This window comes from Rhineura floridana, chromosome 10 (genome assembly GCF_030035675.1).
Source record: "Rhineura floridana isolate rRhiFlo1 chromosome 10, rRhiFlo1.hap2, whole genome shotgun sequence".
Taxonomy (NCBI): domain Eukaryota; kingdom Metazoa; phylum Chordata; class Lepidosauria; order Squamata; family Rhineuridae; genus Rhineura; species Rhineura floridana.
Window position 1 is genome coordinate 24,169,884 of NC_084489.1, and position 18,726 is coordinate 24,188,609.

The 18,726-nt window shown below is 44.1% G+C and overlaps 1 protein-coding gene across 1 annotated transcript in view; it reads right to left on the reverse strand.

Moving 5' to 3' along the window:
- The window catches only part of SH3BP5 (SH3 domain binding protein 5), a 69,772-nt gene extending 57,578 nt beyond the window's left edge, over positions 1-12,194 (reverse strand). Inside the window, exons 1-2 of the mRNA XM_061586401.1 lie at positions 12,157-12,194; positions 2,789-3,208 (exon numbers count right to left, since the gene is read on the reverse strand). Of these exons, the coding sequence (XP_061442385.1) occupies positions 2,789-2,881 (93 nt within the window). The 5' untranslated portion in view covers positions 2,882-3,208; positions 12,157-12,194. The remainder of the gene's footprint in view (positions 1-2,788; positions 3,209-12,156) is intronic.
- Between the last annotated feature and the right edge of the window lie 6,532 nt (positions 12,195-18,726).

Below are 18,726 nucleotides of genomic sequence, written 5' to 3' on the forward strand. Positions count from 1 at the left end.
AAATAGGCTGAGTCCTAAATGTATACGTCTCAGGTGTCGGTGCTTCTTCAGCATTCGCCTAAAACTATACAATCAAGTTGCCAGATGCACCTTAGTGGGGAGGGAGTTCTGCAGCTTAGTCTCCTCTCGCTACCCTGTGAAAACAACTGATATGTGAAGCAACTGTCCTTGTCACTAGCATGTTGTTCTTCTCCAAATGGACGTGCATGTACACCAGAATAGCACAGATAGTAGTCTCTTAGGGTTTTTTTAAAAAAAACCCTAAACAATGAAATTGGCAGGATTTTTACATATTTACAGTTAATTCATGGGCCGCTTTCCCCCCCTGAAGCCCTTCAAAGCAGCTTACAGATTAAAAACAAAAACATCAACAAAAGCATGGAGCAGCAAGCTATCAGAAAAATCCAACCTAAGAATAAAAGCAATGATAAAGAACCATACAATAAATAAATAAAATCCTGTTGAAATAAAACCCATCTTTACATCTAGGTTAAAGGTCTGTGACTGGAGGGGGAGTTGCATAGTCAAGGAGGTGCTGCTATTTAACCCTATCCTAAGTCACAGCCAAGCCATACCTCTGATGGAGATGTGACCCAAAGCAAGGCCTCACAGGATGGCCTCAACTGACAAGCAAGGTTCATACTAGAGAAAACTATTCTCTCCACCAAACCTGAGAGTTTCACCAATGAGCAAAGATGTGGAAAATGGAGATGGGATGGGCAGAAGATGTTGAAAGGCGTGTTAAACACATGGTACCAGGCCACCACAAACCACTACTCAGAAATATTTATTAGACAATTTATATACCACCTTTCACTGGCCAATTCACAATAAAAACAAGTAAATAAGAACCTATTAAAAACACAATCCATTAAAAAAACACAAGAGCACATCAGCAAATGACAGCTACTAATAACAGCAGGATCAATCAGGTGTCCTCCAAAAAAAGATGTGCCTTGATGAACGGCTTGAAGCTATAAAGAGATGAGGCCAAACAGACCTTAGTAAGAGACAGTGCCATATCCAAGGCCCTGCTACTGAAAAAGCCCTTTCCTGGGCCCTCATACCATGTAGGGACCACCAGGAGGGCCTCATCAGCTGATCTGAAAGCAGGGGCAGGTCAGTGTGAGAGAAGTTCTTGCAGAGAGATTTCATTTATGAATCACTTCCCATAAAACACCCCAACACAATAAAAACAGATATATAAAAACAATTTAAAGTCCAAGACAGATACAGGCAGAGATAAAAAAATATCCACTTAAAAGGCTTGCTGGAAAAAAAAGGTCTTCAACAGGTCCCAAAAAGACATGAGGGTTCCAAAGTTTAGGTGCCACCACACTAAAGGCCAGATTCTTACATCATACAGAATGGAACCTCCTGAAGAGACATTATCTGCAGGAGGCCCTCCCCTGCAGAGCACAGTGAACAACTGGGTATATAAGGGGCGAGTTTATCTTTTTAGGTATCTTGATCCAAAGTGGTATAGGGCTTTCTGCTTCAGCACAAACACCTTGAACTTTGCCTGGTTGCTAATTGGCAGCCAGGAAATGACTATTTTAGCCCTCCAGGTACTGGTGGACTATAACTCCCATTACCTTTGATCATTGGCCACGTGCGCTGAGCCTGATATGCTTTCTCTGCAAATCAGTGGTGCAGCAATGCACATTGTTTATGTATTTAAAATATTTCTATCTGCCCTTCTACCCTACAACAGGGCACTCACATTAACCAAAACAGAGAGCAGTATTCTCCCATGATCAATAAAAGCACTTGCTAAGCTAGCTTTACCAGTATCCCAGCATTTAAGATAAGGAAGGGCCGGAGCTCAGTGGTACAGCAGCACCTTTGCACACAGAAGGTCCCAGGTTCAATCTCCTGGCATCTCCAAGTGGGGCCAAGAATATCCCCTGACTTAAACCCTGGAGAGCCATTACCAGTCAGTGGAGGTAATACTGAGCTAGACAGGCCGCTAGTGTGACTCGGTAAAAGACAACTTGCTATGTTCCTACGAGTCAGCAACACTGTCTAAAGCGGCCTCACTCTGCCTGTCTCTTTCTTCATTGCACACATCAGCACCTTCTAGCACTCTCCTCCGCCTGGCATCACTCGCTGAGGGTCCCTCTCCTTCCCCAGCCCTCGCCTCCAGGCAAGCTGGCTGCATTTGGTACGCCATCCTAAGAACCGGGCGCGGGAGGGAATCTGATCCGCTAACCACGACTGAAGGCAGAGACTGCAACGTGGAGTATAAGGGAAGCGGATTCAAGCTTGCGCGACGCCGCCGTTTTGAAAAAAGGAGAAGAGAAAGGAGAGGCGGAGAGGCGGGGTTGTCTATTTGCAAAGTAGCCTTGGAAAAGGAGGTCGGCGCCGGCCCCTTTGGTTTGTAGCGGGTCTCAGGCTAGCTGCAGAAGGACCTTGGCAAAAATCTAATGAAGCACACGCACCCCAAACAAAAAAACAAGGTAGACACCCACACACACTGTGGAATCCCACGAGGTGGCGGAGGGAGGGAAGCATCTGCAGAGGGATCTACAAGAGGACGCCGCGCATGCACGCACGCTTTCTAATAAAAGGCACCCTGCACTGCAATCTTTCCACATGCACACAAACATTTTGCTTTTTTCGTGCTGAAACCGCGCCGATGGGCCCCCCGTGCGCGATCCTCTCTGAAGGGCGGAGGGCTAAAACGGATCCCCGCGAAGGACTGGCCCGCCCGATCCCGACCTTGGCGACAGCAGCACCCCCGCCTCTTCCTTCTCCCACCCCACGCACCCCACCCCCTTTCCCTCACCTGAATCCTGGGGTCCACTTCTTCTTCCTCTTCTTCCGGCGGCTGCGGGAGCTCGGCGTCCTCCGCCTTGGTCCTCCTCATTCCAGGATCCATGTTGGCTTACGCGGAGGGTCTTTTCTGGACAAGGAAGGCGGGATCTGGCACAAGGTCGCCTCTCCTTCAGAACTGCACCGCCTCCTCTGCCCTGCAGGCAGTTCCCCGGATTCCTCAGGAAACAGCAGCGGCTTGCGGCAGCCGCCCTTCCCGGCTTGCGGTTTGCGCCTTTCTCTCCTCACCGCTACTCCGACAAGCAAAGAGCGAAGAAATTGCGCCTCGCCCCCTGGCTGTAGCATCCGCGACTGTCGCCGCTATCACTGAACGGCTCTCGCAGACGCCCGGGCGTGTTCCGCCTCCTGCCGACGCTGCCAAATCAGAGGCCCGCTTTGTTTAAAAAAAAAAAAACACCCTTTATAGTGTATCTATATATTGTATGATTAAAACCATCGCCCTCCCTTGCAACCGCTCTCTCTTTCCCGGCTCTGAATTTGGTGCTTCTTCTGTGGCGCTCTCTCGGCCTCTTTCGAGTTTGTCGCTTCTGTCCAAAAACCTCACCGCATAATATTAAATAATAATAAAAAAGGTGGAGGTAAAAAGATCAAGCTTCATGCAAACGTATTTGCTGCTGCGGCTGTAGGGACTGTGTGATGTAATTTACAGCCGTTCCAGACAGGTTAACTATGAAGCTAAGGACGTGCATTTAGCGTGCATTTTTCCTGTGAATGTCACATTCTTTGGCTGCACAGTGACAAGTGTCACCGGGAATTCGCACGAGCGTCATGCTGCGATCCCCATCCTATTCAAAATGAACATCCTGCTATAAGAACATAAGAGCCCTGCTGGATCAGGCCAAAGGGCCATCTAGTCCTACACGCATGCCTGTGGGATGCCCGCAAGCAGGACCTGACCACAACAGCCACACTCTTCCCCCGCCTTGAGAACCCCAACTGGTATTCACAGGCTTATTGCCTTCGACTAAGAACACAGCCATACATTTAAAGCACATGGCTTCCCACAAAGAATCCTAAGGACTGTAGTTTACCCCTCACAGAGCTACAATTCCTACCCTGAATCAAAACTGCAGTTCCCAGGATTCCTTTGAGAAAAATCTTGTGATTTAAATATATGGTGTGTATGCAGCCTCTGATAGCCTTATCCTCCATGAATTTGTCTAATCCTCTTCCAAAGCCATAAAAGTTCGTGGATCCAAGTTATTAGGCAGTTATCTCATTTATTTTCACAATAGAGAATAAGGAGTCTTGTAGCACCTTAAAGGTTAATGATTTTATTCTGTCATCCGGGCTTTCATGGAGTTTGTCCATGAAGGGTTACCCTCAGCTGGCCAGGGTGGCCTGCAGTCATAACAACAGGTTGTAAAGAGCCACATGGTCCCCATCCTTGTGTTACAGAGAAGAAATAAGCTGTGGATTTGAGCCATGGAACTATGTTACTTCTTAAATGCAAGCAATGATTAAGAGAGAGTGGCAAGCTATAAAACGCTAGCATTTGGATTCATCCTTAAAGGTGTTACTGTATTCAAAAGTTTTAAATTAAAATACTCATGACAGATTCAGAGGGTGTTGAATCAGCCATGTAACGGTTTGAGGACACACCCGAGTCACCCAATTATCCCCCACCCACAACTCAGCACACATTTTATTGTGCCTTTCTGTAGGACAACTGGTACACATACACTTCCGTACTAAGCAGTGGCAAACTGGTAGCATGGAAGCCAGTCATCAAAATGTATCCTTGATGTCAAGCCAATGTGCTACCAAACCACCCATTTTACTTACTCAGACACACAAATGTCTTTCAGATCTTAGACATACCCAGCCTGAGTTCATGCTGCCTGGCTAGGCAGGGTGCATTGCAAAGAATTACACACTGTTTCCATCCATCAGGTGCAACAGCTCACAGGATACCTCCTGAACAATCAGGTTGTTCCTTGTAAAATCCTAGGTGAAATCAGGGTTACTAAGTAGGATTGCCAAGTGTTGGTTTCTGTCATTGTCCCATTAACAGCACTTTGGTCTACAGCAATTAGCAGAAGATCTTGTTTAACGCCATGCCCTGAAAAGCTACCACTGACAATGGTACTATAAGGATGGACTTTGGGACAGAGGTCTGGGGTCCCACACAGCAAAATGAGCAAGAAGGGCTCCAAACAGAGCAGGGCCGGCTTGCCACATTCTGAAGTGGGCAAAGTAATACCACATTTTATCATCTCCAGGGGATGGGTTAAAACTAAAGTCCAAAGTCTGAAATGACTTAACTGTCCCCTGCTGACTTCTGCCTATCAAACCTCTGTTAAGAAAATAGAAGCAAACAAGGGAAGGGTTCTTTTTTTTCTTACCAGTTGGAAATAATCTTGTGGTTTATTATCTTCCCCTTTTTTGTTCATCCTAACCCTGAGATTAAAGACAGACCCACAACAGATCTCCATTTGAAAGACACAGCTGATTATGAAGTCACAAGCTTCACCAGGATGATGAAGCTTCAGGTGCTGAGAAATAGCTGGATGGTTTCAGTGTGGCAGAAGCACATGTGCCAAAAGCACCTTCAGTAACCTTGACAATATAATCAAGGACAGGCATTGCAGCTCAAGGAGCAGCTGCATCTGGTTTGTGCAATTTAGTCGCACTAGCTCAATCGGAAGGCCCCTGGCAGTGGCGTTTTTTAAAGGTCCCTCAAATACACTCAGTGTGTAAGAATAAACCCGTTAGCCAATGTGCCATTAATAGACAGCAATGCAGCGAGCTAACCTTGATATATCACCACCAGCCCCTCCTTAATCAGCATTTCAATGCCAGAGAGAAAGCCAACAGTTATGTCTGGCCAACACTAGTTCTGAAATGAGTGGGTAGGCTTGTTCTTGTTCTTTTTATTGATGATGACATATTAATGCATGATTATTATTATTCATTTATTGATGATCTAATCTAAGGTTATGTACAATTATTTGTTGGTAAAAAAAAAATGAGGTGTTAGGACTTATACCTTGATATGCTGTGGATACCAGCGCACAATGGTTGCCATTAGCAGCAAAAAAAAAGAGGTACACACCCTACATTTAAAGTACATCCCCCCACCTACCCACCCAAAGAATCCTGGGAGCTGTCATTTACCCATCACAGTCCCATCCAATTCCCAGCACACTTAAACTACAGAGTTCCCAGGACTCTGGGGGGGAGGAGGAATGTTATGTATGGTGTGTACATAGCTAATACAGCTGAACTACAACTCTCATCAGACCCAGCAAGGATAGCCAATGGCCAGGGATTATGGGAGTTCTAGTTCAGCAACATGGGGGGAGGAAAGATTCCTCACATGTGAAATAAGACCACAACTGAAAAGCTGCAATCCCAAATCGGGAGAGAGGCTATTTATTCTGATGTATTCTGAGATATTGGCAGATGCTGGTGAATCTACATGGAAGTGATGACTCTGCTTTTTAAGTCCTAGTATCTAGAGGGTAGGCATTCTGCCCATGTTCAGTGGCACTCTCTTCACTATTATTACTGTGTATGTTCCAGGCAGGGTGGCCATATGCTTTAGCAGGGACAGCATTCTTGCTAAAGAAGAGGGAATTTCATCAGATGTAGTTTGCACAACAAGCTACAGTTGCTGTAAATTCCTCTTCTACATGGCTGTTAAAGGTACAGGAGCCATGTCCCTCTATATCCCTGGGCCACCTTAGGTTCAAGGCTAAGAGGCATCCCAGAAAACAAATTATGAGGATCAAGCTTAGTAAACCAGGGCTCACATTATACTTTGGACATGACTTGTATTTAAGCTGACTTGCTCCCATTACCTTCAATAGGTCTGAAGTAGAAGAAAGGACTCTTAATTCAGTCTGGTCTGTGGATCAGGCTGCATGGCTTTAAAATGCTAGTTTGTCTGAATAAAGTTTTTGAGGGTTGCTTAAGCACAAATGGAATATTTATAGTATTTTTACTCTGGCCTACTTTGTGAGTCCCATGCAGGTTCAATGATTTCTTTAGTATCAATCTCTGTCCCCAAATGGCTCATAAGCTACTATTACTGATCCTCTGTTTCAGATACTTGTTAGGAACAAACGAGGCCTGCAACAAAATGTTACAGTATGGAACACTCCTGTTCAGGGTACCAGACAGCCAGACATCCTTCTTTCGGAATACTACATTCCATTCTTTCCTCCCCTAGTTTTCCATTCCCCCCCCCCGAAATACAGTTCACTACTGAATGAACTCAGTCCTCTTCAGGCTGTTTTTGGGTTTCCCCTTTAGAGTCCAACCCCTAACATTTTTTGTACTTCTGCAAATCTTGTGTTTCCCCCAATACCTCCATCTTGGGCCTGTTTTGACTACATAGAGACATGGCTGTGGAAGTCCATAGGTCTGGGTGGAGGGTCTAAATGACAGTGCTAGAAAAGCCAGCAGTCATTTTTTCTTTTTTTTCTTAAAAAAAAAAAAACTTTTTAGAGAATGGGTGCACTACTGCATAGGAGCAAAACTCCAGACAGTAGCCATGTATAATTCCCCAAAGTGTCTCTGCATCCCACATGGCTCCATCAGCACTCTGAGAAAGGAAGATAACTATGGCAGCAGCAAATCCACTCTTAAAAGTATATTTTAAAAGAAAATGAGCAATGGGCACTGCTGCTATTATCATTGCTACTTCCACCTGGTAAAGGCAGAGGGTGGACAGACAGAGGGAGATACTGGGGAAACTGACAAGGGAGGCAATGGGAGGAAAGACTTTTATGGAAGTTGCTGTTGTGCTGGAGTTAGCACACCATCAGCCTCTCTAAGGGGGGCAGGGGGAAAAGGTTAGAGAAAGGGACCTTTTCTTTTCCTTTCCCACTGCCTGATGGAGAGAGGTGATGGGTCCCCTATTCTTTCTCCTCCTCCATACCAGAAAGGTACGTGGGGGGAGAGAGGTCTGGTTTTGTTTCTCTCATCAGAAAAAAGGGTCTTGTTCTTCCTCTGCCCACCCCCTTATCAGGATGGCAATTATAGAGGAGTGGAGTGAAAGTGGTGTGTTGCAAGCAATGGAGTGGGGGGGGGGAACTGAGCATCTTGCCCAGGTGTGCATGAAATTGTGGCAACACCGCTGCTTGAGGATCCACACTTGGGGGATTAGTTTGCTATTCATATATAGGATTGTTTGAACTGAGAATTCCAGTCACCTGCATAGAAAGAAGGCCCCAGGAAGAGTATAATGAAATGTTCATGAGCAATGTGTAGGCAGGCTTAAGGTTTTGTTTAATACAGCCAGGTACTAGAAATGTAGTGAAGATTACAGCATCCATTGTTTAACATCTAAACACATTCCAAAACAGCCTTTGCCCAATATGCCATTAGCCTGCAATCCTTGGAAAGAAACCTCACTGAACTATGTCAGACTTACTGTATTTCCAAATACGTACTTCAAGCAGAGGTTGTCAGCATGTTGTTGGACTCCAACTTCCATCTTCCCTGAGCATTGGCTGTACTGATTGGTGTTGATGGAAATTGTAGCCCAACAATGTTTGGAGGACATCACATCAGCTACCCGTTGTAGAGGATTGGGGTACATGTAATGTTCTCTTCATCTGTAGTCTACTGGCTATCTACAAAATAGTTGTTCCAGTTGACTTTGGGCAATAATCAGAAATAAGGAATTAGAGTAATAGAAACAGATTTGCCTGTCAAGCTAAAATGAGGACATGTGGCTGCATTCAACTCTTGTCCTAATTTCACGTGGCCTTCCATGCCATTTTTTCTCTAGACCACCCCTTTGGAATTGGCTTCCTCTTTCACTGTGTGTAACTAGCATGCTCACACATGCATGTCTGAGAGAAGAGATGGGAAGGGGCACATAAAGAGTTATATAATGCTGCAAACTCTGTCCACCATCATTTGTGGGGCTCCCCATGACTTTTCCATTGTGTTAATGGTCCTTCTGTAGACCAGGTCCTTCTAGGTCTCCAGATATTGCAGGACTACAACTCCCATCAGCCCCTGCCTTCATGGCCAATGGTCAGGAATGATGGGAACGATAGTCCAGCGACAGCTGGGGACCCAAAGGTTGTGTAGATGGTACAACACTTACAGATCCATTTTCAACAATATAACTACAAACCATTAATTGAAGAATAATTCCTTCCATGCCTCTGTCCCATCAAGGACCACAGATTATATCAAATGCTAGTCATGCTCAGAATGGAAATAAACAGACATGACTAACTTAGGTTCTTTAATTCCAGTGGGTCTACTCTGAATAGAATTTAGTTCAGGGGTGGGCAACCTTTGGCCTTCCAGATATTGCCAAAGTTAGTATAAATTCCATAATCCCAGGTCATTGGCCATGCTTGCTGACACTGATGGAAGTTGCAGTTCAGCAAAGGTTCCCTATCCCTGACTTAATTGGATACATACAATCCTGCCTAATACTGTTCACATAAAACCCCTGAAAATTTACTTTAATTTGCAGGAAATTGGGTTACTATGTCTTTCTCTCTCTTTAAGTGGTTTTTGGACCTGTCCTATTTCTTGTTAATCACATAAATTTAGCAGGTAACTCTTTTTCCATCATTTGTGTCCATACAGAGATATAATTCTCTGTGTGTTTAATAGCAGTTATAGGAATGGGTGTAATCCTACTCACAACATTTCTCTAAAAATTACCCCACTGGCCTCTGTAGGGAAGATATGTGGGAAAGTATTTGCAGAATGGGGATCATTGTTAATGGTCTTTAATAGTGATTCATGATCTTTATTACATATTAATATTGCTACCTTTTTTAATGGTCCTGCTCCTGTGCCTTTAACAGAAACCTGACACATAGAACTTAAGCAGATGAAGCCGTTGAAGCATGAAAATAAATGGTAGGGAAAGTTTTACTCAATTTCTGTATGTCATATTTCTGTTGAAGCCATTGCATCCGGACCATAAAATAGCAGAAAGCAAAGGATACTTGCTAGGCTGATTGGAACAGATGAAATGGATGAGCTTATCCATTTCAAGTTTCTGAGCAGGATGGGAATTTCTTCAGAGTCAAGGACTAGAGCCCCATGAAGCCCAAGAAAACCATCCTGGATGGAGGGGAAAAAAGGTGTCGGTCTATTTAGCAGCTTCTTTCATGTTTTTCCTACACAGCATTTTCTGTATCAGAAAATTGTAATGTGTAAAGCAGCTCTGATTCCAAAGCTTGTTTCCCTCTGACATTCCACTGCCAGTAACCATTCAGTTGTTTGTTAAAGATAAGGGGCGGGGGAATACTTCCCTTGTTTGTTTTTGTTTAAACAGTAATCGTTTGATTAAAACCCTGTATAACAGAGTGAAACACTGCCTTTCACCAACCCCCCTTTTTTCTAATTATACCTTACCTCACTTCCTCTAACAGCAAACTCAAGTACTGCTTGCTTAGAAGCCAAAAGAAAGGCACAAAGGAACAAGAGAAGTATAAAACAAATGGAGGGGGGGATATAAGAGGGCAACCTCCCCCACCCCAAAAACACTGCCCAATGAGGAATGAGCATGCTCAGTACCTGCTGAATGTTAAGTATCTGTAGGGGGGAAGGGAAAGTGGAATGGAGTAAAGTATCTTGGAGGAGGGCATAGTAGGGACCTCCAGGAGCACTCCACTGCAACATTTTGTTGCAGGTCCCATTGGTATTTTGTTTCCTGTACAGTTAGTTGCACTCAAATGCAGTTGCTAAAGTAACTAATGAAGTGATCCTGTGGTATTCATTCAGAACTAAATCCAACTAAGGTCACTGGTGCTTATTCCTGAGGAATGTGCATAGGATTTCAGCTTCAGATGGTTGAATGTCTTTGAGAATCAGATATCACTGGACCCTTTACTACTTAAGAGGATATGGTTCCAGGCCTGTTCTAAGGCAGTTATATCCTCATAAAGCTGGGGGAAAGAGAGAGATGAAAAAGATAAATCCAATTATTTAAGAAAATAATCTGCCAATGTTATTTCAAAAGATCAACTATCTAAAAGTTATACAGCAATGGATGTTTTCACAAATGAGGGTTGAACAGGTTTGTGCTTAAACAGATCTAAAATTCAACTTATATTGGCCAATTGGTCAGAACATAATTTCCTTTCTCTTCCACATGCTGTCTTGCACTCACTCTGTACGCTCTTGTAAATATCTGAGATTCCTTAGCCGCTGGTGGCCAGGGAGGTGACCACAGGGAGCAGGGCTCTTTTTGTAGTAGCACCCCTCCTGGGGAATGTCCTTCCAAGGGAGATCATCACACTCTGACATTGTATTCCTTCAGGCATTTGATGCCTTTGGCTGAATGTTTCTCATCTGATAGGTGTTTAATGCTATTCCATTACATCAGGGCTGAGGACCATTCGGCACATCACATGTTGTTGGACCACAACTCCCATCATCCTTGACTTCTGGTGTTGCTGGGTGGGGTTGGTCGAAGTTGGAGTCCAACATCAGAATGGCCAAAGGTTCCTTAGTGCTGTCTTAACTTCATTTTATTACAATGCTTCTTTGATATACTGGTTTCATTTGTTTATTTTAATTCCCCATTGCCCCCACCCCACTGTTGGTGTGCTTTTTAAGATGTTTACTTTGCTATCGTATCTGGGACAGCATGAGACGGGTTCATATGTGCTACTGAGCATCATGTGGGAAAAGCACCTTTGAGTAAACTACTACTACAAAAGGCACTTTGGGGAAGGGCTGTAGCTCAGTGGTAGAGCACCTGCCTTGCATGCAGAAAGGCCCAGGTTCAATTCCCTGCATCTCCAGGTAGCGCTGAGAGAGAACCCAGTCTGGAACCTTGGAGAGCCACTGCCAGTCAGTGTAGACAATACTGAGCTAGATGGACCAAAGGTCTGCCTCAGAACAAGGCAGCGTTCAGTGCAGTTCCCTTAGAACAGTTGTCGTCATTTATGCACCCCAGGGTGTATCGCTTAACAATCCAACAACATCTAGAGGGCCACAGAGTCCCCATCCCTGAATTACAGGGTCAGGCATTTGAGGAGTTTCTGAAGTAGGGGCTATTGTTCATATTTCCTTTACATTTCAAGAGTCAAACATTTGGGTAAATGACATATTGCCTGAATTCTAGGCAAATCACAAAGAAAACAAACAATTCATTATGTGTATTGTCAGTGCCATGACATGAGCTTTATAAGCCAGGTACTTTTTGCTTCTCCCTTCCTGGGAAAGAACAGGTTATTATCAGGAGCTTCTCGCTACACGGTCAGATAAACGAGGTGAGACAGCTAAAGCTGAATGAGACTTTGTGGAGGCCTTGTTTCTTTTGCCTGAGCGCAGTCGCTGCCAGTAGACCTGCTCAGCCCATCCTCCTCCTTCCCCCTCCCCACTTACCAGATGCTTCCTCATTCACTGCCAGCCTAGCCTGGGCCTTCAGCAACACTTGGTTCCGGTACACCTGCCAATTTGCATTAAAAAAAAAAACATTTCTGGGCCTGGTTCTGCAAATTCTTTCTTTACTATCTGTTGACTCAGACAGCACTCATCATAATGCCACTACACTCTTTTATATCTCCCTATAATTCAGGGGCAGAGAACCTTTTACACGCCAAGGGCCACATTCCCTTCTGGGCAAGCTTCCAAGGGACACATGCAAGTGGTAGGTGAGGCCAGAGGCAAAAGCAGGCAGAGCAACTAATGTCAATTTTACTTTTGGACAGTAGACTAGTTTTTACACACACTCCTCCATACAGGCGAGCGAGTGGCATTATCAGAGTTCTAGGACAGTTCCTAGAGAGTTCTGAGGGCCAGACAGAGGACATACAGGGCTGAATTTGGCCCCTGGGTGTGTCATTTCCCACCCCACTATACTTATTTATTTACAACATTTATATCTATTTATTGAAGTCATTTCTATGCCACTTTATCGGGAGGGGGGATTTCAAAGCAGATTACAATCTAGGTTAAAGCATCAAACAAAAACATCATGAAATATTAAAAGAAGACATTACAGATATAGGTCAAATATAAAAGACATTCAAAACAGCATAATTAACAGAGAAATAAAGTATAATCTGAAACATAAACCTTATGAATAAAAATCAAGTAAACAAATACCACAAAACAGCATTGTTAGTATTTAAAAAATAACTAAAATAGGAGCTGCACTGTTTACAACATATATAAACACAGAAGAAAACCATATAAAAATTTCAAATCATAAATCATTATACCGCTTAGTGAATCCTAACTTGGCGTTTTTTTCTTCTTTCTCTTCACACTCCGAGGTCATTCCTCTATATCTCTTCTTTGGCCTTGAGATCTTTGGAAAAATAACCAGCCTGCAGATTATCACTGCAATTTATTAGTTCAAACCAGAATACTCCAGCATGAGTAGCTGTTTCAGGCAGCATCAAACCGCTGGTGGCCCATATTAAGTAGCCAACTAGCAGGGGCTTGTGGCGTGGCTGGACAGGAACTGAAGGGATTGGTATGGCACATAATGAGGTACGCCCTCCTGCCTACTTCCCAGCTTAATAGATGAGAGGCAAAACTGCTCCAAGGCACAGAGGGCCTATATATCTACTGCAGAGTGCATTAGAGTAGCACTGTGCTATAGGCTTGATGTGTGGCACACTTGCCAAAACGTTAGCCACCAATACTCTGCATTATGATATGCTGCCCCAAACAGTTCACATTTCCTCAGCCCACATTTCATCCCACAATAAGAGCTGCTTGAAGTGGCTCTGCATGTATTGTACCTCCTGTAACCTGTGCAACAGCTTAAAGGGACACAATGTAGGTATATTACTAAAGCTAAACAGCTCTAGGTCTGGTCAGTGCCTTGGATGGGAGACTGCTTGCAACCTTCATGTGCCTTGAGTTCTACCATGGAAAAATGGTGGGGTACAAATATACCAAATAATCAGTTGTTAAATGACAGCCTATGATTTGTAAGCTGCCCTGAGTGGTGCATGAGCACCAGAAAGGCTGGATAGAAATGCATATATAAATAACTTTTGTGAACAACTGATCTTCAGGTCTCTATCACATCATATCCAACACACACATATAAAGTGATCTTTACTTAGGATTGCTATTTAAGAGCTCTATGTTGGTTCTTCAGGATTTACAGCCACAACAGGATTTTCTTGTTTTTAACTGTGAAAGCAGAAGTTAGAATAGCAATAATGTTTTTAGTCACTTCAGTCACTTATTTTAAAAATGGAGGGAATGTCACAAAGGCAGAGATGGCACTGTGTGACCTACATACTGCTCATGTTCAAAACTGTTCAGAGAGAGGATGGAGTCCATTTTAAAATTTATGAACATAAGCAGGGTGTAACTAGAGTTCAGACTAGCATTCATATTATGGGATAGGTACCACATTTTGCCCTTTATATCCAGGAGGGCAAGAGTTCCTGGAGGCACCCAAGAGTCAAGAATAAAACTGACATAGATATAGATCTATGTCTGGTATGGGGTACCTTGAGCTGAATGTGGCCCTCCAGACCTCTCTATCTGACCCGTAGGATTCTCCCCAGACTGACCCTGCTCCACACCTTTCTCAAGTGCTTTTTCTAAGCACTCTGATAAGTTAACTCTGATAATGCCTCTTGATTGCAGGGATGGAGGGATGTGTGTGTTGACCTCTCAGAATGCGATCCGCTGGAATGTGTTCTGATGGACAAAGATAAGAGTCACAACTGTTGCCCCACCCACTTTTTGCCTCTGGCTCCACCCACTGGCATGCGCTCCCTGAAAGATGACCCATGAGGGAATGTGGCCTTTGGACTGAAAAAAGTTCACTACACGTAGCCAAAGCACCCCTTTCTCATTTAAGTTGACCTCTGTGTAGACAACCTGGTATCCAGATATGATCAACATTTGGATGGGGGGAGCTTCCGACCTCCCTATGCTGATCAGTTCTTCTATACATATAGGTTTTTTCCATGCAATCTCTCCCCTGAATGTTTGCATGATAGATTTTGTGTACAAAGCCTAGATGCACACAGCTTGTATGTTTGTAGTAACTACACAGAACACCTGACCAACAGGCACCATGAGGAATGCTTACATATGCCCTATGGGAAAAAAACAGCTGGCATAAACCAGGGTAGAGAACCTGTGGCTCTCCATCTGTTACAGTATTGAACTGTAACTCCCATCACTCCTGCCGGCTGGGGCAGATGGGAGTTGGAGACCAACAACATCTGGAGGATCAGAGGTCCCCCACCTCTCACCTGAACAACAGATGATGAACTCATGGGGGAGAATTCAGGAGATGGAAGGGAAACCAAGGAGGAAACCTCAAAGCCAATGGGAGTCCTTGTGAAAAGTCTGCAGAAGGAGGGAGAGGTACAAGGAAAGGAATTAACCCTTTCCCTCTGTTGTAAAAACATAAGACTGCTTGGATGGTCTATATAAGCAGTGGCAGATGAATTGCAACCAGCTGTGAGGCACACCTCAACACTTACAGGAAGGGTAGCCAATGTGGTGCCCTTTATATTTTCTTGGACTCCACAGTTTATCAGTTCCAGCTAAGGATGGACAGATCACTGCATTTCTGTGCTGAGCTAATTTTATGATGATGATGCTTTTTGCAAAACTGGCTCAGTTTTGTGGGCAGAATTTTTTAAAAAGGATAAATCCTTTAAAACTCCACCCACTTTTTACCAAAAAGGGGGAGTAGTAGTTATGAGGTGGTCTGAGATGAGGGCTGCCTCTTTCTTCTTTTTAACATGCTTAAAATTTTAAGCTGCTCAGAGCAGATAGATGGGGCAGCCATCTTTTCCCCCCATATAGTTCCCCAGGAAGGGACTGCACGTTATGATGAACAGTCACTTTCTGGGAGCATTTTTAAAGACATATCTTACCACGTGGCCACAGAACTGCTCTGAGCAGCTTAAAATGTTAAACATATTAAAAAGAAAGAGGACCACCTCTTAAGTCCAGTATGAACCCATGCATGGTTTGGTGAAGTGATCATATGGCTTAATCCACAGCTCAACGTGCTGATCTGCGTGTGGGTCTGAGGGGAAGAAATGGGAAGGTTTGCTCCAAAATGCGGAACAACAGCATCTTCCCTATCCCTAATCCCACATGGCTATCGGTCAGGGATGGTGGAATCTCTAGTTCAATAACTTCTGGAGGTCCCCACACTAATTAGGCCTGGGAGATGAACAAACTCTCCATATGGAACAGAACATACAGCTTCCCAGTTGGAGATGACCCAGAAGCATGAAGAGAGGAAACACGAGTCATTCCAATGCCCTCTCTTGCCAATTCTGGTAAATCCAAAGTGGATCTCGTATAACACTTGTCAGGCAGGCAGATTAGAGATAGGAAGGACTTAAACCCAGAGTGGTTTAACAGTCAGTACCTCTTCCCAGAGAACTCTGGGAATTGTAGCTTTTTGAGGGGAACAGGAGTATCCTAACAACTCTCAGCACCTTTCACAAACTACACATCCCAGGATTCTTTGGGGAAGCGATGATTGTTTAAAGTGAAATAATAGTTGAATCAATATCTGGTGTGAATGTGGCTTTAGTTCATGGTCATTTAACTAATTCACACTTTCTATCCACACATACCGAGGTGTATCTTTACATTCCAAATGGCTAGATAGAATAGGGTATTTCTTACCTCTCAACCATTTGAGGGAGAAAAATGCAAATGCAGAGGGGAAACCCATGCCTAAAATAACACAGTGTGTTTCCCTTCCCCTGCTAGCTTTTATCCTTTCTCAGTTTCTGCTGATCTCCTAAATTTGGTTTCACTTCTTACTGCTTTTAGAGGCTTTGTCTTTAAAGCTGTTCTCCCTCTTGACTGTGGACAACTGACAAAGGGACACTTCCACTACAATTCTGATCTGTTTCTGAAGTTGGCACATCATTAATGCACAACTGAGGCGCGTTACCACCTTGGTAGCACAAGGGCTCACCTGAATGGAGATTTCTCCCACTCAGCACCAAACCAGGAGATGTTCTTCAACAACATTGGCATGATGTGGTGGGGAGATCACTGGCAACTAGGTAGCACAGAAAACACTTGCGCTGCAAGCATCAGGAAAATCATTGTGGGTTGGAGTCAGCTAAAAGCAGTTTTGTCCTGTGGGAAACACCCACTCACTGGGTGCACACAGCTCCCTCCCAGCCTTGTGTGTATAGCTTATGCCAGGGATGAGGAACCTGTGGCCTTCCAGATGTTGCTGGATTACAACTCCAATCATCCCTGCTGTCTGGGGGCTGGGGCTGATGGGAGTTGGTCTAACAACATCTGGAGGAATGCCATAATTTAGCCACCCAGGCTTAAAAGGTAATCTCCAAAACAAACTTAACACTTCCCATGGATGTCTTAAGAGACCTTGTGACAGTCATTCACTGTAATAAAATAGTTATGTGTAATCATTTTAACTCATCCCTAATTCCCTTATAGTTTTGACTACTAACATCCTCACCACAGGGTTCCTAAATAACTAGTTCTTTTCAACCCTTCAGTCCCCCTCTCTGGAAGTGATATACAATTGTGAATTTGCAGTAAGACCTTAAAATGAGCCGGAGATCAATAGGGCTGAGCATAGGTAGAGGGCATTTCCCTTACCACTAAGCACCCCTCTGGGATTCAAGGGTAGGTTTCAGTCTCAGCATGCCTCTTGATAGAAATAAACCACTGACTCTGTGAGTCAAGAAATCATCCTTATCCTTACATTGGGGGAAAAGGGCTGCCCAGCCACTTGCTTATTTTCAGAGAGAACTGTAATGATACATAATCCTTTTTCAGAGGAAAGAGACCATTTCATCTGCATCAAGGATAAGGGAATGGTTAGAGGCATCAGTTCCCAAGGGGAAAACCCTAAAGCTTTATGAAGCATCGGCTCAGGGCCAACTGATAATAAGAGCGTTGTGTAAGCATCCGTTTCTAATCATGGAAAACAGAATATAGCAGCGATAGGCAACCCCTTGGAGAAATAAGTATCTCTGTTTCTGACACTTCCTGGCTCTTCTGAATAGTGAATCACACCCGTTATAGTTTTATTAAGAGACAACTAAACAGCACGAATGGGAGTTGCTGTGTAATTATCTGTCTCTTTACTTTAGTTGCCATGTTATTTTTGCAGCCACTCTGCAATTAAGTCACAATTCAGAATGGGAAGGTTGTGAGCCAAGGTTATGGTCACAGGAAGGAAGGGCAGGCAATGGATAGCTTTTGACTTGAACTACAAAATAAGCCAGCTGCATGGAATTGAACTGTAGGCACTCCTAGCAACATCAGAAATGAAATCGGAGCCACAACAGTGGAAATGAATGGAAGACAACATAGGGTTATGTTGCAATAGAAGTTACACTGTGCTGCTTCCATCTAAACACCCAATTATTGTGAATTTTCCTGTGAATATCACATTCATTTCTGAATACTCTTGGGTTGCACATTGAAAAGTGTCACCAGGAATTCACACGAACATCATGCTGTGAAGGTACATCCCCATCCTATTAATATTAACACCCTGCCAGGCTGTCTGGCTCCCTGCTTTGGTGCTAGGAAGCTATAGCAGTGCAAAATCAGCTGTGGGAAAAATTTACCATCTGGACGTGGCTCTTCATTTAAGCAGATACTAATCTTTCCATGATGCAGCTTCAGGCCAAACTAGGGCAGGAGTAGCCAACATGGTGCCCTCCAGATGTGGCGGACACCCGACTCCCATCAGCCCCAACCAGCATAGTCAATGGTCAGAAATTATGGGAACTGAAATTTCAAACATCTTAAGAGCACCATGTTGGCTGTCCCTGGACTAGGGAGAGTCATGAGTGAGGCACAAGCTGCTAGACTGCCTGCTTGCTCAAGTTTGGACCAACTAGCGATCCGCCCATTGGAGAATAGCTATAGCTCAGTTGTACAGCATCTGCTCTGAATGCAGAAGGTTCGAGGTTCAATCCCCGGCACCTCCAGGTAGGGCTGGGAAAG